Source organism: Cygnus olor, chromosome 3 (assembly GCF_009769625.2).
Source record: "Cygnus olor isolate bCygOlo1 chromosome 3, bCygOlo1.pri.v2, whole genome shotgun sequence".
NCBI classification, from domain to species: domain Eukaryota; kingdom Metazoa; phylum Chordata; class Aves; order Anseriformes; family Anatidae; genus Cygnus; species Cygnus olor.
Window position 1 is genome coordinate 111,164,596 of NC_049171.1, and position 24,335 is coordinate 111,188,930.

The following is a 24,335-nucleotide window of genomic DNA, read 5'->3' on the forward strand; positions in this document are numbered from 1 at the left end:
TCGGGATTAGGAGGGATTTTCCCTTTTTAAAAAAATATTTTTATTATTTTTTATTAATTTTTAATTTTTTAATTTTTAGGGGGTGGAAGGAGAAAGGGGCTGGCACAGCACCGGGGTGCCCGTCGGCAGGGGGGGGGGGGGTGTGGGGGGAGCGCGCTTACCTGCCCGGTCTGCGTTCCGCCGCCCGCCGGTAAAGGGCCGGTGCCGGCGTAACGGGGGCCGGGAGCGGGCTGGGGGGCTCGGTGCGGGTTTCCCCCGAGCGGGAGGCGACCGGGACGGGGGCGCGGGAGGGTACAGGGGGCTACGGAGAGGTACGGGGGGGTACGGGGAGGGGATGCGGGGAGCATCTCCCGGTGCCCGCAGGTACGGGGAGGGGTTGGGGGTGCACCGGGTCCGGAGGGGGGCCCGGTGGCGGGGACCGGGTGCGGTGCTGGGACCGGGAGCGGGCTCAGGACCGGGTCCGGGATCCGGATCAGGACCGGGTCCGGTACCGGGACCAGGACCCAGATCGGGACCGGGACCAGGACCGGCACCAGGATCAGGACCGGGTCCGGGTCCCGGTGCCGGTCCCGGCGCGGGGTCACCGCGGCCCCTCGGCTCTCCCGGCGCGCCCCCGCCCCCCCCGCGCCCCTCTCCCCGCGCGGACCAATGGGGGCGCGGCTCGGGGCGGCGCGGCGCTGATTGGGCGGCGGCGGCGCGGCGGCGGCGGCCGGGGGCCGGGTGAGCTCACTGAGCGGCGGCCGCGGGGGGAGCCGCCGCCGGGGCCGGGGCCGCGGCCGTGAGGGAAGGGAGGGGGGGGACGGGGATGCGGGGGGGGGCGCTGCGCGGGCGCGGAGCCTCCTGCACACAAAGCCCCGCGGCCTCCCGGGGGCCCCCCCGGCGGGGCTACGCGGGGCCGGGCCGTACCCACGGGGGGGGGTTAGGAGGGGGGGGGCGTCTGTACGGGGAGGGCTAAAGGGAGATAGGGGAGCGGGGAGGGGGGGGGTAGCGCCCCCCCCGCGCGGCGCTGGGAGTTGCGGGCGCCCGGCGCATTGTGTGAGGCGCGACCTGTTATGGCCACCACTACTTCCGGGTTCCCGCAGTCGGCTCCTGCCCGCCGCTCGGCGCGGCGCTGCGGCGGCGGCGGCGGCGGCGGAGAAGGAGGAGGAGGAGGAGGAAGAGGAGGAGGAGGAGGAGGAGGAGGAGGAGGAGGAGGAGGAGGAGGAAGAGCAGCGAGGAGGCGGGCTAGCACGGCACGGCCCGGCCCGGCACCGCACCGCACCGCGCCCGCCTACCGCCCAGCCTCGCCCGCCGGCCGCGCAGGGGCAGAGCGAGCCGGCGCCGGGCAGGAATCAGCAGCGAGCCGGGCGAGGAGCACAAAAAAAAAAAAAAAAAAAAGAACCTTTTAAAAAAAAAAAACCAAAAAAAAGAACCCCAAAAATTAAAAAAAAAAAAATTTAAAAAGCCCCCGTCGTCAACATCATAATAACCGTAATAAAAGGAGCCGGCGCGTTAGAGAGCTTTTTTATTTTTAATAATTTTTCACCCCCAGCTCTCCCTCCTCCCCTTTTTTAATTTTTTTAAAATTTTTTAATTTTTTAATTTTTTTTTTTTTTTTTTTTTTTTTTTTTTTTGGTGAGCGCCCGAGGTCTCCCAGGCGCGGCGTGGAGGGGAGCGCCCGCAGCGGATCGTCAGCCGTCAGGCGGCACCTGACCGCCCGCCAGCCATGAGAGCCGCGAGCCGGGGCCGAGGGGCGCCTTAAAAAAAGGAGAGAAAAGAGAGGAAAAAAAGAGGCGATTTGGGGAAAGGATACTTGCCTCCGTCCCGCTGCTGTCTTGGAAACCAGAGGGGGAAGAGTCAGAGGCAGAGAGAGAGGAGACAGGGAGAGAGGGAAGGAAGAAAAAAAAAAAAAAGGAAGGAAGGAGGGAGAGTTGAATTTTTATTATTTTTTTTTCCCGATTTTTTTTTTCTCTCCTCCTTTTTTAATGCTGAGTTACCGCATCGCTTCGCTGAGATCCAGCAAGCCGAAGATTTTACCCGATTGCTTCCATTGCTGGCGACGCTGAGGGATTTTTGCATTTTTTTGGGGGAGAGGGGGGGGGGGAAACTTCGCGATCCTTTCTTTTCACACTGGCCTTAAAGAGGATATATTAGAAGTTGAAGTAGGAAGGGAGCGAGCAGGCCGATGGCGCAAAGGGTACGTATTAAAAAAAAATGGATTTCAAATGTGAAATGATATTGAAACGTGGCTGACAGAGACGCTGCAAAAAAGTTTTTGTTTTCTTTTTTTTCCTTTTTTTTTTCTTTTTCCTTTTTCCCCTCCTCTTTGGAGCAGGGGGCACAAAGCGGTGTCCTGGCCCGGGAGGATTTCTCAGTTGTACTTGTAGACTTAAAAACCTGTATATATTGACGTTTTCTTGATTCTTTCAATCCCCATCCCGGATCTCTCACGGAAAAGGCAAGCTTTCTATACATTAATGACATGCAGGCATGTAAGTGAATATGTCCGAGCCTCTGTATCTGTTGGTTTTGTAGCTCTAGTCCTACCGATGTCTTTTTTAAAGTCACCAGTGCTTGAAATATTTTAACGTGTGCATGTCTCGGAGCGTTGGGCTGTGTTACTGATGATATACCGCGTCACTTTCGGAGGATAACTTAGAGCTGGGAGTAAGCAGAACTTTTTTTTTTTCCTCTCTCTTTTCCTCTTTTTTTTTTCCCTTATTTTTTTTTTTTCGGTCATGAAGGTGCAGTGCGATGGGGTAAAGCTCTTTAAAAAGATACTCCCTGACTTTAACCTGAATTAGGGGCTAGCAGCGTGCGCTGCCATGTGCATTGTTATACCTTGTTATTTTGGATGCCATCCCCTATTTTTTTTTTTTCCTTCCCCCCCCCTCCAGCTACCTCTCCATTGAAATTTGGGCAGAAATGGAGCGGGGGGGCAGCCGGGGTCCTGCGGGCAGGCTTTGGCGAGGGGAAGAGCCCTCGGCAGAAGTTTTCCGTGCGTAATTTCGCCTGCCGCCCCTCCGAGGGCTGCTCGGGAAAGAAAGTTGCTCCGCTGACAACTTGCCTTTTACTCGCTCGGTCCAAGCAAGTGTCAGGGCTCTCTAAACCTGGTTATTCACACCTTCGCTTTTAAGAGACGAAAAGTGGCAGTTTCCCCCGGTGCCTGGGAACCGCGGTAGCCTGCTCTCCGTAATCTTTAACAAAGAAAAAGAAAAAGAAAAAAAACTTTAAAAAGCCATCCCGGGAGCCCGACAGCCCGTGCGGACGCCTGCAGCCTTTCGGCGTTGAAGTGCGTTGTGTGTGCGGCCGCTGGAGAAAAAAAAAAAAAAAGAAAGAGAAAAAAAAGAAAGAAAAAAAAAAGAAAAATCGCTTTTATTTTTTTTCCTCAATTTTTTAAATTTCTTTTTTGTTGTTTCCCCTGTTCTTCCTCTCCGCTGCTGAACTTTGCATCCTCGCTGCTCCTGGCCGGGTTGGGTACCCGGCTCGTTACCGGCACCAAAAGTTTGGCGGCGGGGAAACTCGGGCTGAATGAACAGCAGGCTGAGCGGGGGAGGGGGGGGTGGTGTATTTAATTTCATATTGTTGTTTTTTTTCTTTTTCCCCCCACCCTCAAGGATCTGGGGGATGCGGGCTGCCGGGGCTCGGCCCCATCTCCCCCCCGGGGCCGTTTGGTTTTTATTTTAGGGCGGGTGCGCGTTGGAAAGGGGGGGTCTGGGGGGCGGTAATGGGGACTCCCGGGGGGCTGCTCCCCTCTCCTCCGTGCTGACCGCTCTGCGCTCTGTGTGCCCCGCAGTACGACGAGCTGCCCCACTACGGCGGCATGGAGGGGGTGGGCATCCCCACCACCATGTACGGGGACCCCCACGGCGCCCGCCCCATGCAGCCCGTGCACCACCTCAACCACGGGCCGCCGCTCCACTCGCACCAGTACCCGCACGCCGCCCACGCCAACGCCATGCCCCCCGCCATGGGCGCCTCCGTCAACGACGCCCTCAAAAGGGACAAAGATGCCATCTACGGGTAGGTGCCGCGCCCGCGCAACCTCCGCGCAGCCCCCCGGGGGGACGCCCACCCTGCGCGGGGGGCGAGCGCCGCGCGCTTCTGGGGCGAGCCGGGGGGGAAAAGGGGGAAAGAGAAAGGGTCGGGGATCGCCCTCCCGGAGGGTGTTGGGGTGTCCCCTCCCGCAGCCAGGAAGAGGAGGAGGGAAATGTTCCCGGTGCGCAACCTGCGCCGGGTGCGAAAGCTGCGCCTAGGAGCGCTGCGCCCGATTTTCGGGCCATTTTCGGGCCGTTTTCGGCCGCAGCAAAGAAGGGGGGAAATCCCGGGCCGGTTCCCTCGACCCTTGTCCCTTTTTATAACCCGCTTTTGGTGTCACTGCGGCTGGGGGGATTTTTGGAAACTTCGCAGCCACCAGCGCCGGCCGCCCCTCGGTGCGCGGCGGGGCGCAGAGAGGATCCTAGGCCGGTGCGCTGGGTTTTGTAGGGCGGCCGCTGCTTTCCCAAGGCATCTGCCCGGCGTCGAGCCGAAGGGAAGTCGGAGAGCCTCTTAAAATCGCTCTCAAAACAGTTGCGTGCTGCAGCGAGGGGGTGGGCGGACACGGGGGGAATCACGCCGTCCGCTTTCTTTATCGGGTTATCAGGGATCTGTAGGGCTGCTTTCAACTCGGTGCTGCACGGGTACCCTCCAGGAAAAAAAAAAAGAAAAAAAAAAAAGTAAAAAAAAAATAATAATAATACGAAGCCCTGGAGAGGGAAATAAAAAAGCAAAACCCCAAGTCCCTGTTGTAAATACACTTATAGATGCGTGTGTGCCCACGCTTAAAGCTTTATTTAAATTATTAAGCGGCCGAGGGCAGGCAGAGGAAGGTGCAGGGCAGTGGTTTCGAGCACCTGGCTCCCTCCTGCACGCCGGGCGCTGCGTGGAGCCGGGAGCCTGTGTTTGTGCCCCTGTTTTTTGGGGGCATGGGGCTCTGTTTTTCCTTTTTTGAGGTAGTGGTGCAAGGGGGTGGCGAAGGGGTCTGGGTGCTCCTGGTGGGCTTTTGTTTTTGTTATGATTTATTTTTTTATTCGCTCCCAGAAAGTCATCTGGCAGAAAATGGGAATTAAAAAAGCAGGAGAGAGGCAGAAGTGCACGTCTGTAGATGCTGATTCTTTTTTTTTTATTTATTTCACTTATTTATTTATTTAAAAGAAAAAAAAAAAAAAGAGGGAGAGAGAGAGAGAGAGAGAGAGAGAGAGAGAGAGAGAGAGACAAGGAAAGTTAATTCAAAATGGCTGCTGGAAACCGCTTGGGTTTTTATTCTTAGCCTGTCCTAAGGGTCCCCAGCGCGGCCACGGCCGGGGTGATGCGTGGTTCCCAGGGCTCCGAGCCGCGGCCGGGAGCAGGATGGGGCCCCTCGCTCGGTGCCCCCCCTCCGCACGCAGGCTGCTTGCGGGACTAACTATTGTTGTGTTTGTTTTCTGTTTCGTTGTTGTTTTTTTTTTTTTTTTCTCTTCTTCTTCTCCCTCTGTTTGTGTGTGTGTGACTATTGTATTTTCTTTCAGACACCCCCTGTTCCCTCTTTTAGCACTGATTTTTGAGAAATGTGAATTAGCTACATGCACGCCCAGGGAGCCCGGGGTAGCGGGAGGCGATGTTTGCTCCTCTGAGTCTTTCAATGAAGACATAGCAGTGTTCGCCAAACAGGTCAGCAAAAAAATGGGTTGAAACAGTTAAAAAAAAAAAAAATCGTAACGAGAAAAACAAGTCTCTGCTGAGATAAAGATGCGCATTTCCCCCGCCCCCCTCTCTTACCGAGAGAGGCAAAAGCAAACCAAAAGAACACCCCCCCAAAAAGAAAAAACAACACCCCGAAATTAAATAAATAAATAAATAAATAAATACGGGAAATCTCGGCATCTGCACCCCCGTAACCGAATTAGCTCCTGGGAGCGAGCCTGCCCAGCCGCGGAGCTCTGCTGCGGGAGCCGAGCCGGGCCGGGGCTCAACCTCGGCAGCTCCGTAGGTATTTGGGGTGTATTTGATTCACTTGTTAAAGTGTTTAGATGATGCACTAAATCCAGCAAGCAGAGCTTTGCACGAAAGGTTACATAATGGACCTGACGGTGTAATGAAGCAAGAAATAATAACGTCTGCTTTTTCTGCTTCCATATTTCAAATCTCTTTTTTTTTTTTTTTTTTCCCTTTCCTCCCCTTTCTTATATTTAGATCCGAGCAGAGAAACCCCTATTTTCCTCTAATCCTGAACTGGATAACTTGGTAAGAGTTAACAACACTTCTTCCTCTCCCCACCCCCACCCTGCCACCCTCCCTTCCCTTCCCTTTCTTTTTTTTTTTTTCTTTTTTAACTTTATGTCTTCTGGAGAGGTGGTTGCGAGCTTTGACAAGCATTTTGTGGTGCCAAATTGAAAATTTCTCACGTGGATCTTCTTTTCTTTTTTTTCCCTGTTTTAATTTTTTTTTTAATCGCGAGTAAATCCAGTGCGGTAATTCCGTGTGAGTAAAAAATAAAAAAAAAATAAAAAAATAAAAACCCATAAGGCTGCGAGTGGCACCCAAATGGGGGCTTTGCGGGCTTTGTGGCCGGCCCCCGGGGGTGTCTGTAGGGCAGCCCCTGCCCGCACCTTGGAAGCAGCTGGAGGGGCAGGGGATGGAGATGCACCATCTCGCTCGCCCACTGCAAACGCGCTCCTTTCTCTCCCCTTTCCCCCCCACTTAAGGATAAACAAATATTTTATCCTCTGCTCGAGGAGGTGTTTTCCCGCTTTTGTAGAGCGAGGACCCAGCGACGGTGTTTAGAGGGATTTAAAAAAAAATGTTTATGATCCGTATAATTTAGTTGCTTCGTTGCAACAGAGATTTTTTTTTTTTTGCTTAGCCCTAGATCGCGTCTCGTTAAACAGCGCACAAAGCCACCGCTATTAACTTTTAGTGTTATTGCCATAAATCAAAACAACTTTTTATTTACTACTAAAGAAAAGTCAAGCTGCAAAGTACGGCCGGGGCGGCTGTGGGGAATATCCCGAAATCCGGTACTGAGATAAATTCTCATGTTGTTTGTATCTTTGCAGATGATTCAAGCCATACAAGTATTAAGGTTTCATCTGTTGGAATTAGAGAAGGTAATTTTTGTCTCTCTCTTTCTTCCTCCTACGTTCAGTACTGCTGAAGTTCAGGCTTCTGGTAAATTTGCATAAATGTCTTTCTTTCTGGTAATTAGTGTCAAGACCAATCTTGGCGTCCATTTCTCTTCGCAGTTTAATTACAATTTCAGCCTCTAAAACCGGGCTCTCAAACGCCCAGGCCTTGTGTTCATTGTAATACTTTGCTGCCTTTGTATAAATAGTTGCAGTTCTGTGTGCTGCAGATGAGGCTCCAAACGGTGTTTGTTTGTTGTTGCAGCCAAGCCCCCGAAATTGTGATATTGTTATTTTTATGATTTTTTTTTTTTCACCTCCCCCCTTTTGGGTGGTGGGGAAGATGCTTTGTTACGTTGCAGTTAGTTGGGATGGGGATTTTTTTTTTTTTTTTTTTTAAGAGCCATCTGCAGGTCAGGCTCAGGGCACGGATTGTCCTGTAACATTTTGCAGAGACAAAGCAGAGTTGATAGTTGTGTCAGTGTCTCGTTCCCGGGAATATTGTACACCTCCGAGCAGAAGAAAGAGATTGAAGCCTAAACGCAGTTTTCGGCGCTATTTTGGAAATGCTAGCAGCGAGAATGCTAATTTGCAATAGCGCGGTGTCACCCGAGCTAACATTAAATTGGAAGCGCGCTCTGGTTTCCTGCGGATTTTTTACATGTCATTGATAGCTGGCCTAGGAGAGAATTCCCTTTCTCCTAAAAATAAACATTTTGAGAGGTTTTTAAATAGTTGAAAAGTTTCTCAGGAGCCTCAGCCACTTTATCTAACCATAACTGGCAGGTTGTTCTCGCTCTACATGAAATGTGTTAAAATCTGCCCATTAATAGAGGCAGCTCAGGTACAAGTCTGTCAGAGCGGCTGGGGATTTCAGGGCATGGATGCCTGTAATGTATTTCAGCACAGTGCATCGGGATTTTTTTTTTTAAATCCTTTTTTCTGTCCTCATACCCCTTTGGAAAGGGTTTATGATGAAATAACTGGATGAAATTAAATAGTTTACCTTAAATGTCACCCATGCAGGTCACCTCTCTAATGGCCACAGCTCCGGGAGCAGATGAATTTAACACGGGTGTTGAATATGTTGTAGCCTGTGAATCATCTTGTCACTGTCAATTTTCTGGGATATCTCTATTTTGCGAGAAAAGAAAGTTATTCCTAATTCTGGATGCGTCGAGAGGTCTCGGGGGGATAATTGCAGTGTGTTTCCCCTATTTAGGACTTTTGATGTCACAGGGGTGAAGGGGGGAGACTGGTTGCACTTGTCAATTTTACTTATGTATTCCTGATTATATTTTCTTCCTTTTTCCTCCCTTTCTCCCTTTTCCTCTGTTTTTTTTCTTTTTTTTTTTTTTTTCCTCCTTTCACCTCTGTCATAATGTAGGTACACGAATTATGTGACAATTTCTGCCACCGGTATATTAGCTGTTTGAAAGGAAAAATGCCTATCGATTTGGTCATAGACGATAGAGAGGGCGGATCAAAATCGGACAGTGAAGACATAACAAGATCAGCAAATCTAACAGATCAGGTATGATCTCGCCAATGCTGCTCACGCTGAAATTTGTATGCAGATCGCTCGCTGGGTCACTATGCCTCCTTTTATTATTTGCATATGATTAAGTCCCTTTTAGATAAATTTCCATCGAAATGAAAATTTTTGAATAATGTGGCTATTATTGCTTCATTAAGGCTTGCTCCCGGATTCGACCTGGCGAGATGAGCTTGTAAAAGCATTGCCTGCAAACTCGACCTGTTTCTTGTCGCTTTTAATTTTTGTCTTTATTTTATTTACCCTTTACAATAATAGAAGTGTTATCTGTGAATCGCTGGCTTCTGGTGGCTTAGAAAAGGAATGGCTGGAGCCGGTTACAAAAATAATAATAAAATCCAAGATAGGTGGTCCGGGGAAGACAGAGAGGGTTTGAAATCTAGCAAATACTGGCTATTTTCTTCCCGTCTCTACGGTTCATTAGTCTGTCTTGTCAGTTTTCCTTGGCCGAACGCTTTTAGACTTCAGTGAACATTGCTTTGTGCACGCCTGCCTGCTGCAAACGCGCCCATTTTATTTTACTTAATAGAAGTAAAAAAAAAAAAAAAAAGGGGGGGGGGGAAATAAAACGGGACCCAGGTTTTAAATTATTTTCATTGCTCTTTCAAGTTTTCAACCCGTCTCTTCCCCTCCCCAAGAAAAGGTAGAAACCCCAACCAAGGCACCAAGGCGTTGCGTGGCTTTGACGGTGTCCAGGTTTTGTCTGGGACGGTTCAAACCTTAATGCCTGCTGTACCCGATGTGCGAAATAGAGATGACTTTAGGAAGCTTTCTTCCCCTTCTCCCCTCCCCTTGTTTGGTGTGTGTGTCCCCTCGGCGGGCTTCTGCTGTGATCCCTTCCCTTTGATGGGAGCGTTTGGGGCTCAGGCGGGAGGCTCCCAAAGCTGAATTAAGCTCCTGCATCATGGAAGTGGCCGCGATTTGGCTTTTTCGGGTCGTGGAAAACTGCGGGCTTTGCACGGTCGCCTTTCCATCCCCTTTCTTTTGCTCAGCCGGAGGGTAGCAGCGCTTGGGCTGCGGGAGGGGAGGGGGGACCCCGACCCCAAATCCGCCACTGGAAACCAAAGTTATTTCTTCTGTATGATCTGCTTCGTAAATACAGTCTTAGGAGTAATCAGCTCCCGACTCTGGAGGTTTCCTTTTGTTAAAGCAAGGCGCAGTCAAGCAGACAGGAGTTCCCTTTAGCCGCCGTGCCAGGCTCCCCGGCGCTATTTTCTGGGTTACCGACACGAAGGCGCAGGGCTGGGGGCTTCGGGGGGGCTTCCAGTTCGGGTCCCCCACCCCCACCCCCCCGAGTTTCTCTGCGAAGGGGGAAAACGGCGGGGGGGAGGCGCCGGGGGGCCCCGGGGCGATGCTGCTGGGGGGCACCGGGACCCCCTCGGTACCGGGGGGGGACACAAGGGGGGGGCCGGCGGCCAGGGTCGGGCTGAGGAAAGCCGGGCTCGCCGCTGGTGAATAAAAATTGTAATCCAACAAGTCTAACTAGAAAATGGGTTTCTAAAAGCTCTGGAGTGCTGGGTACATAAAGCTATTTGAGCAAATTACAAGAATCGCTTAGGGGCACGAATGAAATCAACACTTTAATTGCCTCCAAAATGAAGATTTATACCCCATTTTCCCAACGAATCATTATTTTATTAAAGCGAAAGCTAAAAGAACGAAGCTGTAGTTTTGGGGTTGTCGCGGGGAGGGGGTCCCCGTCCCGTTTTTCCCCCCGACTTGTCGCCGGCAGCGCGGTCCTTGCGCGCCGGCGCCGGGCGCTGCGCGGGAGTTGCGCGGGCGCTGCGCGGGGCCGGGCGGCTCCACCGGGGCACCCCGCGCAAGAAGCGCGCAGCCCCGCCGCCGCTGCTCCCCGGTGCCACCGGGGGAGCGACCGGCTTGTAGGAAACCCCCGTTTTCCTCCCCCTAACCCGGCCCCGGATTAGGGAAAAAGGCGCAAAACTGCGCGGCGAGAGCCGCGTGGGTTGTGCCGGGGATGCGCGGCCGCCCGCGCCCCGGCGCCGCCGGTGCCAAGTCCGGCAGGACCTGGGCCCTAATGGGTGGCTAATAAGGTGTTGAGTGGTTGGCGCTGGGGCGGCTAATTAAGATGTCCCTCCGCGGTGCGTTTATGGCTGGAAGCGCGCGGTGTGCGCGGCCGGGCGGGCCGGGGGCGCGGGGGGGCCCGGTCTGCGCGCCTTTGTGCTATGGAGAGTCATAAAAGAGTAAGTATGTAAAAGCTTTTATTATGGATTTAATTACATTTTCGTATATCGTGGTAGTAAAGGTTACAGTTAACAGGGTTTTTTAATTTATTGGTTTCCCCTTATTTATTCTTCCCTTATAGGCCCCTCCGTGGCAGCGCCTTTAAGTCCCCCGCTTAATGGAAGGCAATGACACTAATGCCAGATTTTGCGCAGGAAAGCCCCATAACGCTAACCATTGTTCGGTGATTTAACTAGCTCGGTGGCAAGAGGTCACTAAAATAGCATCCTTCTCCCACAGGCGCGACCCCGCTGCCTGCCAGGGTGGGACCTGCCGAGCTCTTGTTTACCGTCGCGCGTCCAGAAGGACAAGGCAGGAGTTTGGGGTTTTGCTCGGGCTAATTGAACTCGAGATCCCGTGGCTTTAAAACCGTCGCTTGAACGATTGCGCCCATGGCCAGAGTTTCAAAATAAACCTTTTTTAATCATTAGCTTTTCAAACATTTGCATGTTTAAATTTTCAAATGTTTGTCGCAGTCCGGAAAGATTTAAAACACAGCTGTTGCGTGATGCGGCTGGGAAAACTCCGTCCTATACAAAACCTCAAAGACTGTCTGCAGTCGCACAGAAGAAACTCGGTTTCTTAGGGACTCCAGATAGATTAAGCTGGCACCGTGGGGCTGTTTTCCTGAATTTGCTTCACCTTGGCTCCTAGGTGCTAGAGCCAAAACTGTAAGAGGCTGCAACGCTTTCCTCCCAGAGTGCGTCTGCAGGAATCCTTCCCAAAGCCCTTTAAGGCAAGCAGGGTATGAAGTAGCCACCACACTCAAAGTACGTTAGCAGCATGAGATGGCTTTTCATGGAGGCAAAACAGTATTTTCTTAGGTGAAATAAACTCGCTGGGCAAATGTGCCGTAGTATTTCTTGACAAAATTATAATTTAATCACGCACAAGCCAATTACTTGTGCAGAAATTTTTAAAGGAAAATCGGCAAACGGCCAAATTCCTATAGGGACGTGGAGGGAAATGATCAAAAAATGAACATGAAATAAGACTTCCTGTAAGAAGGTCCATAATTCAACATTATTTGACTCCACTGTCAGGGAAATTGTTGAAGGATAGTAAACTGATACTAGAGTCTCAGTCATTTTTGTTACAGTCTTAAATGTTTGCAACTGTGGCATTTTAGATGGCCCTTCTTGGATGATAGTATATCATATATATATATGTATATAATAAAGCAAACACTTGTGTTTATGTTGCAATAGATTTTTTTTAATGCATGCAGTTGCAGAGTTTCTCTAAACAAAATGCGGATAGACAGCAGCTTTTTTAAAAATTGAAAGATTACTTAAAATGCAGCCTTCTTTGCAAAGAAAGCGTCGTAAACTGGAATGCATTATACAGCACGTCTGAAGGCGGATGGGTTGTTCAGGGCATTTACCAGTTAGGACTAGGATAACTTTCCCAAATATTTCAAATATATATTAGCTATTCCTTGTGGCCAATACTAAAATAATGTCATAGGGGAAAAAAAGAAAAGACACAAACACTGTTTTGCTTGGGGACTTCTTCGCAGGTATTTTCAAACCATGTATGGCTTTAAGGGGTGGGAAGAGCTAGGAGTTTTACTGCCTTCAGTGTACGTACTCCCGTATTGGAGGAACAGGCATCCAAATAATGGATGCAGCACAGAGAGCGCAAGGTAGACTTCATTTCTGCATAATGAGAGAGTTACAGCGAAGTAGGGCTCTGAGGAGACCCAATAACATAGGGTTTAAAACCCTCAAAATTAAATGTTCTTCTGACTTCATGTCACCGTGAGCCAGTGAATCCTTTTTTTGTTGTTGTTGTTTTTTGAGGGGGGGGAGTGTAATTTTTTTTTTTTGCTGCAATATTTAGGAGCTGTTACCATGCCTGAGCTCGGCAGACTGTTTAGTGTAAAGATAGGGCAAGTTGATTTATATTCGGGACCTGTTATCATCAGAAACACTGTGACTGAAATCGTGTTAGCAAAATAAGGTTTTCTTTGCTGCCTGTTTCTTTAAGCGAGTAAATATACTGCTAAATAGATAGGAGATTGAGCATATTGTCTGTAATCTATGATTTCATTTAAATTCAAGAATCTTTGCTGATTTTTTTTAATCGTTTGTGAGCACAAACATATCTGTCCTCACTGTTGGGTATGATATTTGCTCCCTCCCTTAGGTTCCTTGCTAGGCCTAACTCCCGCGTAAAATTTTCCAAACTGGAGTTTGCAAAGCATAATTTCCATTCTCAATTTTTTTTGCATCCTTTGCAAAATCAAACCCCAGGAAACCCTGGAACTTGTAATACACGCTCAAGAGGGAGCATATCCCGAGGCATTCCTCTAAGTGGGAACTCATGGCGTCCTTGCATTTCGGAGCGAGCTGCTGAGGTGCAGATTGTTATTTTTGGGGCAGCTTGGAGATGGGCAAGTAAGTTGTGCAAAATGGTCTTTGCCTTAGGTTTAGCTCTCGTGTGTGAGGGTTTGGTTCTTCCCTTGCTGCTCGCATGCAGGTAGCAGCAAAGGTAATGGGCTCTGGACGTGTGTGTGTGGCAGGGTCGCTGGAGCCCACAGTGGGCAATGTTAGTACTGGAAAAATCAGATTATAACACACTCAATCAAAATGAGTAAGCGTAGGTTGTGCTGATAAATACTGTTTTAAAATAGCAGTTTAAAACGTAGCGAAAATCCGGCACAGCTTCTTTAAATTAGGGAGTCTCTTTTTTTGTTTTGTGTTGCTGCGTTTGGGGTTTTTTGGTCACATGAGCACGCAGTTAGGAGCTATCTTGTATAATCTAAACAAATTTCAGAAAATAAAGACAAGGATTGTTCTGAACCAGTCATTAAAATTGTTGAACGTTTCTGGAGCTGTTTCCCGGTCGGGGTTTGTGTGCGAGGAGGAGACTTGGGTGTGCTGCAGTACCATCGCGTGTCCTTGGCGCGTTCCCTCAGTCTCTTGATGCTCAGTTGCTTGTAACAGGCTTTGACTCACCCGGCAAATTTGTAAATGAGTGTTTATATTTGTTTTTTTTTCTGCAGTTGCAGCAATATTTGGAGAGGGTGACTCCAGCCTCTAATGGAGTGTACATTTTGTGTTTTGTGTTATTTGAGCGTATTTCTGTCCTTGATTAATGGCCCGGTATCTAACCCACTGCTGATATTTTGTGACACAACTTCAAGACAACTTGCCGGCCGTTGGCTCACATTTTACTGTGGTTGCTTTTTGCCCGTTTACTACCTTCAGACTGGGGGGAGAGGAGGTTAAAAAAGAGATATAATCCAGCCTAGGACTGTAGGTGAAAGCAGGAGCCCCGCAGGCTGGTGTCCATGGGACGGCTTTTTTTAATTTGGGTGAGATCACTGGAAAACTTCAGGGCAGCTATCGTGCCTGTTTCGGTGGCGGGGTCTGGTCTCTGTTAGCAAGGGAGATCCCCATCACCTGGCATCTCACGCTGCCCCGCCGCTCGCTTTGGTTGTTTTGGGGGAAGGCAGCGCCTCGCCGGGAGCTGAGGAGCAACATGGAGGGCGTAGGCCGAGGCCTGCGTGCTTCATATGTTGTTGTGAAGGATGGCAGGCGCAGGCCCTGAGCGGCTCCTGGTGGTTCTTGGAGTGAGTCGGTAGGCATCTAAACGTTCGGCGTTTAAAAACAGACAAGGAAAGCTTGAAATAATAATAATAATTAACAAATTGGAGTTGGTCCCGAAGACAAAGGGCCTGTTTACAATTAAAAAAAGAAAGGGAGAGAGATTTAAAAGCTACGATATTTAGATTGCTAATTTTTGTCTGACAGAAGGTAATGATGGAAAGAAACTTTGCCTGGGTTTGGCCTTCCTGCCCGTGCCGGCGGTGGGACAGGCCACCGAGTGACATGGCGGGTGTCGTCAAAGGCAGGCCGGCTCCTCGCTGGGAGAAGCGTCCTCCCCGACGGGCGGGCGTGCGTCAGCCATCACGGGCTCGGGGTTGATAACGGGGGAACGCAGCGGCCTGTGGCGCGGAGAGCTGGCTGGGCTCATCTAGTGCTCCCACCCGGCCTTGAAACTCGATGGATTCTGGGGCTTGTCCACACAAGGACACTCAGGAGAGGTAAGACAAATTGACTGGGTGTAAAATTAAAGTGCATTAGTTAAAGTGCATTGCGCTATTGTGTAGATGCTCTCATTCAGAAATAAAGTGGCCGTAGTTCACTTTAGCCTAATCCCCTTTGGAGTAGGCCACTTTTCTTTTGAATGAGAGCAGCCACATCCACTTTGGGTTCACTCGTCTTTCCCGAGCGCCCTCGCAGCCTCGTGCCCGGCGCTCTGGAGAGGTCCGGCCGCTTGTTCAGGTTGAGAGCGATGTTGTTTTTAACGCTGCCTGTTTAACAACTGGGAAGCTCTGCCAGGGCAGAGTTTCAGGCTGGAAGCAGCGGAGCTGGCGGCTCACGCAAGGGCTGGGGCTGGCTCGTCCGACCCTGGTCCCGGGGCTGTGGTTTGGGGGTGGCATTTCCCATGTGGACGTGGTGTTAGGCTCCTCGTGGTACCAGTCCTCCTCCCGGACCACTCATGTGGGTGTTGCAATCAGGAGTTTCTACCCGTATGCACTCCCTGCGTAGTTTCTTCCACGTCCACCGATAAGCAAGCTTTTAAAGACAGCGAGGAAACCTCGATTAATGCTTTTCAGCTGATATTTCTAACCACCGCTGGCCGTAAAACGAAAGATTGAAAATTAACTTGTCGGAAAAGTAATTTACCTGGGGGGGGAAAGAATAGTGAGATACTTTTGGGAGCTGTTTTATGTCTGCAGTTAAAGTTCGCTGAGCTTGAGTTCTTGTTAGAAGTATTTTCTGGTGTTTTCTATAGCTTATAAGTTACACATTTATTTACTTATTACTGGCTAAGCCGCGTGTGCAAATGCTGCGCCGTGTCGCACTCATGCTGTTGCCCGTTCCATTCATACTACAATTTACAAGGCTCCTTGCATTAGTAAGCAATTTACTACTGGAGCCTTTCCTAGAAATATAGAATTATGTTTCACCGAAGTATTGTCTTTCCTCTTCAGTCGGGGCCGAGGTGAGATGTTTTCTCAAGGACTCTCCCGGCATCTATATGATATTCCCACTTGTGCAGATGATCTCCAAAACTGCATTACTTACTCCTCCGTCCTGAAGGGCCCGCGCGCTCGCCATCGCACTGAATTACAATTGTCTTATTAGCGTCACCAGGCTTTGCATCAAGCCAGCTGATTTTGTTTGCAGTTTGGCTTTTTCTTTTCCTCTTTCTCTTTTCTTTTTTTTTTTTTTTTTCCCAAACATAAAGCAAATATGCATCCAGACCATCTTTGCTGAAACAAACAGGACAACAATGAGAGGGGTAATTATTCATTTGGTTAAAAGAACTGCCTGTTTTAACCTCAGAAATACTGTCCAAGAGTAAAGCAACAGCTGATGCCATCACAGTCAGTGCACTGTATTCAAACAGCTGTACAAAATGAAAAGCTGTGGTATTAATCCTGCCATTCACAGTTTATTTAAGTTTTTCAAGCTTCTCTCATATGGGTCTGGCATAAATGCCTAATTATGCCTCCATTAGGGTTACTGGGCCCTTAATACAGAAAATTATTGTATTTAAAATTTGGAAAGCTGCAGTGCTGTAATGTAAGATCCTTGCAGTTGGCATGAGTTCAGGGAATCCAACCTTTACCTTGTAATTTTCATTTCATTCATTCGGTGTTCAGGTTTTCGTCCCCTTTCGTTGTCACTGTGGAGAAGGTCAGATCACGCCGCGTGTGTTTTTAATGCTGCCTTTTAAATAGCTCCATTTAAGGCTGCGGCGCTGTCAGGAGGAGAGGGGAAGAGAGGATTAAAAGCTCCGCTGCTGCTGCTGTTTTGTCTGTCCCCTTTGCATGGGTGCGGGGCAACTGTCTGTGTGCACAGAAATGGCAGAAAATAGCGTCCTAATGTGAAGGATCTGGTCTCGTTGTCGGAGGGAACTTTATGAGCAGCTTTACTGTTCGTGGGCAAAGCTACACGGGCAGAGTTTTTCCCCACTGTGAGCAGGGCGAGCGCTGCCAGCACAGGTTGTGGCATTGTGGATGTGGAAGCTGCCCCTTGCCCAGCTCTCAGTGCACACAACCTGTTGCGTTGGGCCAGGCTGCGGGGATGTGGCAGGTCTCGGGAGAGACGTCCCCTGCTTTCTGCCGCGCGGCAGCAACCCAAGGCGAGCGCTGCCACGTGCCTGGTGACCGCTGGCCGAAACTTTGCCGAATTTGACGAGCTGCGTGTTAGCCACAGCCAGCGCTTTGCTAGCAGCCCTCGGAGAAGGACACACGCGGCTGCTGTAGGAAGGAGCCGTGCCGGGGGCTCAGTAGGTGGCACCTTTGCCTTTGGTTTTAGGCTTGAGGTGGCGCCGACATTCGGACCCCTCTGATCCCAGCTGCAGCACTGGCGTGCCCCCCGTGCTGTGGTGGCCTTGGCCCCAGAGCTCCTCTGCTGGTCCCTGGTACCTCATGTAGATGGAGTTGGCCAGGTATTTTTTGATGAGGGAAGTGTCCCCGTGCCTTGTAATTTAAGAATTTTCCCCTGTGTTGTGCAGTGTGCGGGGAAGTATCCCTGCTGCATTTCGGTGATGGGTACAGCCACGTCACCACGAGGTCAGGCTTTTTGGGCAGCACTTGGTATGAGCTGGGACCGTATGTCTGGGCATCACCGTAGCTCTTGGGCCTCCGTGCTCGGGCTGTTCCCACCTCTGCCCCTCTCTGCCCGGCACTTTTTGCAGCTGTGTTAGCCCAGGAGGCTCCTGACCCTCCTCCCTGCTGTGCAAACCAGTTTTACTGGTGTGGCCTCCACCGCCCAGCTGAGCTGTGCTTTATTTCCCCGTGTCCACGAGGCCCGTCGTAGGGCTGTGCAGGAAAAGCGTGGTATCTATGGTTGTGTCTCACTGCATTCACAGAATCCTTTATTATTATTATTATTATTGTTATTTTTCCTTAAAGCCTCAGTGAGGGTATACACCCAACCAGTATGTGCAGGGACGATTTATTTCGCTTGTAAATGCGCAATGCACGGCTCAGTCCACGGCATGAAGGGTTCAAGATGCTCTGGATGAGCACCGATACGCTGGTGCCGGAATGCCAGAGAGGCAGGGATGGGAAACATGATTCTGCTGATGGCACGAGTCAGGGGAGGAGTTGTGGGTGCTCTTCCCCAGCCTGTCGCTGAAGTTTTGGGGCGAGACGATGGGCTGCTCACAAGCAGGGTTACGCGGTGTAGCTGTTGGCACTGTAGTTTATACGTCATATAGTGATAGCAAGGTATAGGAGACATGTAAGACTCGGAAATGGCATGTTAACAGTAATTCATTGTTTCAGTCTGTGCATAGTTTAAAAAAAAATGTGTAAAGAAAGCAAAATGCTTTTGTTTGGTGCCACAGGGAAACAATAAGCTGAATCTAAAGCCTGACAGAGAAACTCGCGCTTGGTGGCTTTGTACTTTGGTTTTGGCCCCTTCTGCTGTCTCCCACCATTTAAATTGAATTTACCCTAAACATGGGATGAAGTAAGTAGCAGTGCCCTTAGAAACTTCTGCATGAGGAGTGGAGCTGGGAGGCTGACCGGGAGCACGCGTGGGCTGGGGGCCAGCCTGCCCACCCCAAGGCGCAGGTCTGTGCGGTGCGATGCCGGCTGCGCAGCTGCCAGCCCGCCGGCTTCTCCACACCTCCCTGGGAGACAGAGCGAGGCTGCAAGGAGCTCTTAGCACAGCTTTTTGGGGTGACTCTGGAAGCCAGCCGTGCTTTCAAGCCATCCCTCAACAAGCGGGTAGAGGCATCGGGGAGCCACGACCACCTCAGGCTGGTGAGCCACCCCAGCGGATTGCCCTGCTCGGGCTCCCGCAGCCCGGGGGCAATGTCTTTTGTGGCCACCAGCTCCTCGGCGTGTGGCTTGCAGAGTCAGGCCGTTGGCTGCTTGCACCTTGTTGCAGATTCGGCTGGTTGTGAAATGGTAGAGAGTGGAGGATCTGATCTGGGGAAGGGTTTGGCCATGAGCGTTGGAAAATGTGAATCACGGGGATTCCAGTTGTAAGCCTCCAGGAGATAACGGGCAGCACGTACCCAAGTGCGTGACTTGCAGAGCGCCTTAAAAAACAAGGCGGCGCCCTCGAGATTAGGCAAACGCTCTATAATCAGGAACACATTTCATACCGAGTGCAACCTTTGCAGGTATTGCATCCATTCAGATGGAAAGGTGTAGCTGCGGCAAAGCTAATTATGCCGCAATTTAATTTTTGTGTTGAACAACACTGTGATGCGAGCGCGCTCTCGAATCCTGCTAACAATGCGCTGTAATCAAAATATGCTGACTCCGAATCATGTCTGTTGTCACTTAGCTAAAAGACCATTTGATGGCTGTGACATACACTCGGCGTTCTTGCTGGAATGAGCTGGAAGGAAGCGTGGCTGTGGCGGAGCGGGGGCTGGCCTTGTGCCTTCCCTCCCCAGGAGCCCCGGCTGGGAGGATGGTACGAAGCGATCCAGCGCTTGTGCGCGTGGCAGAAATTTTGCAGCAGGTGCCCCGATGGCTTAACTTCCTCTTCTGTAAAGATACCACCCCGAAAAATCTGCTAGGAGGATGTTAGTGCTTTGGGTTGTTAAGGCACGGCTTAGAAATGTGGGGTTTGGTGTAAGTAAAGCAGTTTGCCTGGGCGCAGACGTGCGGGGCTTTCGGAGGGGTCCTTGGGAGGGAGAAGGGTGAGGGGTGGCTGGGGGGGGAGCCGAGCACTCCCCCCTCACCCCAAATCTGCCCGTGCAGACCCAGATGGGATCCTCACCCGGACACCCGACAGCCTGCGGTGCCTCAGCCGAACCTGGGCATCTGGCAAATCCCCGTCTAAATGACTTTTAACACGTAAAGGCAATAAAAGGAGGGGAAGGCAGACGCTCATTTTCTGGCTAAGTGGAGAGGCATTTTTCCTGTTTACACCTTTGGAGGAATCATTACATGAAATATTGAACAGGAAACTCTATTTGTCTCCGAAGGCCTTTTTCCTGGTCTAGAAAGACGCTGAAAATGCTCCAGTCCTGTTGAATTCGGTAGGAGCCGGGGAGAAGCACCATGCCTCAAGACCCCGTGCACTTCCAGGCCACAGCAGTGCCATTTGGGGCTGTGCCTGTGTGTGTTTCTGCATGATCCTGGACACCCTCCTCCAAAAAAAAACCTGCGTGGAACAGTGATTTTATCCACCTTGTCCGTGAAGCTGTATTTCCTTGTGCTGGGAAAGGAATGGGGGCTCTTATCAAAGGGAGGAGACGGGTTTACACGGTGGGGTTGCTCTAAATAGAAAGGACTGGTCACTGTTTGCTGTGTGGGGGACGAAAACCCTGCACGGCAGGCTGGGTTAACCTGGCCGGGCAGGCGGCGCTTACAGTTGAGCAGAGATACACAGCAAGGACTGGAGTGAGGTCGAGCAAATGTAAGGTGCACTGTGATGCTGGGGCTTCGTGGGCACCCCTTACAGCTGCCACATTTAGCAGCCACAGAGGCAAGAAGTGAAACCTAAGGCTGAAGCCTTCTGTATGGTCTGAGCCTTCTGCTGCCTGAAGGAGGTTGGCTTTCCTTCCTGCCAGAGGTGTTTTGGGGCGGCTCATGGGTCCTCTCTTGTGCTGAAAGCCCAGCTGCTCATGCCACATCCCACAGAGGGACTTTGGAGAGGGTTCCCCAAGAGCCACGTGTTTGGTTTCAGCACGGGCAGAAGGTGATGGGACTGTGCTTCCAGCAGAGCAGGGTTTGTGCATAGCTGGGGACACATGCACACCCATGCACACAACCTTTTTCCCCCCCACCAGCCTCGATCCTGAAGGACTGGTGGGGCTGTGGGGCCTCATGGAAGGGAAGAGCTGTGCTTTTCTGCTTCCTGCTTGTCTTTCTGTCCCACCCCATCTGATGATCTCCATTTCATTCGCCTTTATTTTTGTGGTTTATGCTTGCTGCTTCTAATTATTCATTTTCCTTTGGAAAGCGCTCTGTCCGTGTCCTTCTGCACTCGTGTTTTCCTCTGCATCCAGCCTGTTTGGGGATCTCAGCCCCTTTCCTTTCTTCTCCTTGTTATTCCCTCTTCTCCTCTGTTCCCTGAGGACATGGGGTGGGTTGGAAAGCTCTGTGGTGTTGGAGGTACCAGCGTGGCTGCACAGCCGGTGTCTCACTGCTCCCAGGTGTTAGCTCCTCTCTGCACCCAGGGGGCTGAGCAACAGGTCGTGACAGCGGGGCTGACGGAGAGAGATAACATTGCCTGGTGAGTGCAGGTTTGAAGGTCTGGGTGTGCCTTTGGTTCTTTTGGGTGGAAATCAGCAGAAAAAGTCCCTTTCGCTTCCATTTTTTCATCCTTTCTGATATTTGTGCTGATACCCTCCCTCGTTACCTTTTGTCATAAAGACAGCTCACATCTTGTTGTTCCCGTGCTGCTGCGAAGTCATGGCACTCAGTCTTATCCTCCTCTGAAATACGGGGAAACTAAAGATAGAAAGCTTGTGACTTTTCCAGGGCCAGGAAGGGAATCCAGGTCAGAGCCAATCCTTTTGCGCAGAATTTCTTCTGCTTTTTAGTCCAGCAGGCCCTGCCACTCCTAGCGTGGCAAAGTTTTCCATCTGTGTTGTGCTCGCTGTGCTGCTGAGGCGCTGCCGTAGCTCTCGCGTGCCTGTCCTCTGAGTGTCCTTCTTGGAGCAAGCATGGAGCACCTCTCTTCTGTACGAACCTGGTGTTTGAGCCCTTGTTCTGTTGAAATTAATTTCCCTCTGGATCGAAGTCATGTGAGGCAGGTTACAGGAGTTACTGACGTGAACAAGTCCCCATCCTGCAGCACACTGAGGCTTGGGTACGTGTGGTCATTCTACCCCCTCGGTTTCGGTCGTGGCAGGCTGGGACCTGGCAGTGCTGGCTGGCAGCTTGGGCTGGCCCCACCAGGAGGTGTGCAGGTGGCATGGCCACTGGGATCAGACCGTCCCCACGGTCACGATTGTGGGTTTCACGGCCCCCCAGAGCCCACACTTGACAGAGAATGGAGCAGACAGTGTATGTGTGTGGGATGTATTTTCAGGCCTCCTTACTGATCTGTGTATTTTGGGGTTTTCTCTCCCAATGAAGAGAGAATTCCAGAACTTTCTTCTGCGCTGGGTGGGCCCGGGCTACCTGAGGGTTATTGCTAACCCTGCCCTCCAGAAATGAAGTGGGCTAGGGGTCGTGGATCGCAAAGACCAGGTCTGTCTATCACAGAGCTCTATCTGCAGCGCTATGGATTATACACTTAGGGTATTGAGCAGTTGTATTGAATGGCTCATCCAAGGGAGGCTTGGGACAGGAGCACAGCCAAGCCAGCCACCGGGATGATCAAATACACAAAAAGTAAATCCTTGCTAACAGGATGGGCTAGGTTTGCAGGAGGTGGGTGTGATGCCCTTCCGAAGCAGCCCCTTTTCAAGTTCTGCCCTGCAGCGAGCACAAATATTTCCGCGTGGGGTGGGTCGCTGCCCTTGGGAGGGTTGTGGGAAGGTTTTTAAAAGGGAGGAGTTAAGGAAAATCTGAAGAACGTTTCAAACATAACATATTACTACTTCTCTAATGAATAAGCATTTAATTTAGGAAAAGAAAATAAGATAAAACTTCAGAAGGAAAACAATAAGCCCAAATTATGTTGACAAATTGCTGGCAGCAGCTCCGTTCCTCCAGGGCGAGGGAATGACTGATTATACCTGCAGCCAATTCTCTCGTAGCCTGGAGGAGCTGAGGTTCGTCCAACAGTTAAAGGAATTAGCTATTCCCTGTCTCCAGTTGTTACACAAACACAAATGAGCCCACAAGAGGGCTGTGCTCGCAAAACTTCTGAGAAGATATATATCAAAAGATGCTGAGCACAATTTTTATTACCTGTAATAGCAGGCGATTTCTTTTATTTATGTACTTATGGTCAAATCTTTTGTTCATTGGCTAGGACCTGTTTGTTTTTCCTCTCCGTCTCTCTTGCTTCATGTTCTGGGTGCTCAAAAAACCACACATTTTGGTCTTCAATATCAGCAGAAGGCTACGGTTGGCCCCACCATGTGTTAGAGCTAACTTGACTCAAAGCCCAGCAGTTTGACTGCAGTAATAACAAGTGTACATAATGTTATTTATATTGACTCTCCAATTTAGCCATTAGCCAAATAATTTTGTCTGTAGCTTTTTTTGTTTATTATGGCTTGCTGTTTGCTGTCACACAAGTCAATAACTGCTTCGGAGGCCTCATCAGCTGTGGTCTTCCCTTTGGTGGGGCCACCGCACTGGTACCTCCTGGGGCCGGAGCTTCTCAGCCCAGCACCAAAGGGACCGAAGCACCTGCTGGTGGTCTTAGGAGACAACCGGCACTTTTGGGATTGCTTAAATGCACAAACAGTTGTGTTGCTTCCTTTCCTTTTCCCTTTACTTTTTTTTTTTTTTCCTGTTTGTTTCGGAGTACTCAACAGGCTTCAAAACCAAAACAAAAGTCAGGAAACGTATTTCAAATGGCAAATAAACACAGAATAAGATAAAACATCCCTGCTGCAAGGTCTTCTTCCCTTAAAGTGGTGCAGCATTAGTGGTACCTTGGGCTGAATCCTCTTTTATTTTAAATGAGTCGTGCAACCGTGAGTCAAGCCAGTCGCTAGCCAGGCCTTAGTTTTGGCCCTGGAAACTATTGACCGATGAGAAAGGCAGTGCAAAACCAGCCTGAGTGGCGTGAACACATAGCCCAGCCTAGAAATTCCCAAACAATTTTGCTCGTGTGTTCTTGATTTTGCAAAGATTTGCACTGCAGAAAAAGAAACAGCAGCCGAAAGGCGCAGGGAAGAGCTTAGTAGAAAGAGAGAGCCGAAAGCTCCTAAAAAAAGGGTTATTGGCGCATCCCAGCCCACGCCGCAGTGTCCGTTCTCAGATAAATGGTGACTAATGGAGAAGCTCGAGCCATAATAGGCCATTATCCTTATTTATACACTATTGTCGCCACCACGTGCCTGAGACCCTCCTCTGGAACGAGCGGGTGTATGTAATGGAGTGATTAATTTATATTACTTTGCACTTCTCAAAAGTCTCCCTTTGGAAGAGCTCAACGTGTTTTACAGTCGCTAATTAATTTAATCCCCCAACAATATCCACGCCGCAGATAAGTGGGTTTTTTTTTGTTCCCCCCCGCTAGAAACTGAGGCACAGGCCCCACGAGGCTCGTCCCGAGGTCGTGTGCTTTCACCTTGGCCTCTCTGCGGGGCATTGCTCACTTCACAGAGCTAGGGAGAAACTCTCCCTCTTCCCTTCATGCCTCCATCACGAAGAACGGGGCAGGATTTCCGTGCGGGAGGTGACATGAAATTCAGGCTTTTTTTACCTCTGATGAGTTCAAAAACTCCCTGTCCGCGCTCAGGAGCCCTGTCAGGCGACAGGCTCAAACTTCTCGGGGCAGGGGAATAAATAAGCGAGG

The 24,335-nt window shown here is 50.4% G+C and overlaps 1 protein-coding gene across 6 annotated transcripts in view; it reads left to right on the forward strand.

Moving 5' to 3' along the window:
- Positions 1–698: 698 nt before the first annotated feature.
- Positions 699–24,335, forward strand: part of MEIS1 (Meis homeobox 1) — a 105,961-nt gene continuing 82,324 nt past the window's right edge. For 2 of the 6 annotated variants that reach the window (XM_040553153.1, XM_040553158.1), the window contains exons 1-6: positions 1,194–2,176; positions 3,776–4,002; positions 5,526–5,667; positions 6,190–6,240; positions 7,053–7,103; positions 8,506–8,652. In XM_040553153.1, coding sequence (XP_040409087.1) covers positions 2,165–2,176; positions 3,776–4,002; positions 5,526–5,667; positions 6,190–6,240; positions 7,053–7,103; positions 8,506–8,652 — 630 coding nt within the window. In that variant the 5' untranslated portion in view covers positions 1,194–2,164. The other 4 variants (XM_040553154.1, XM_040553152.1, XM_040553156.1 and 1 more) reach the window with 4 other exon arrangements.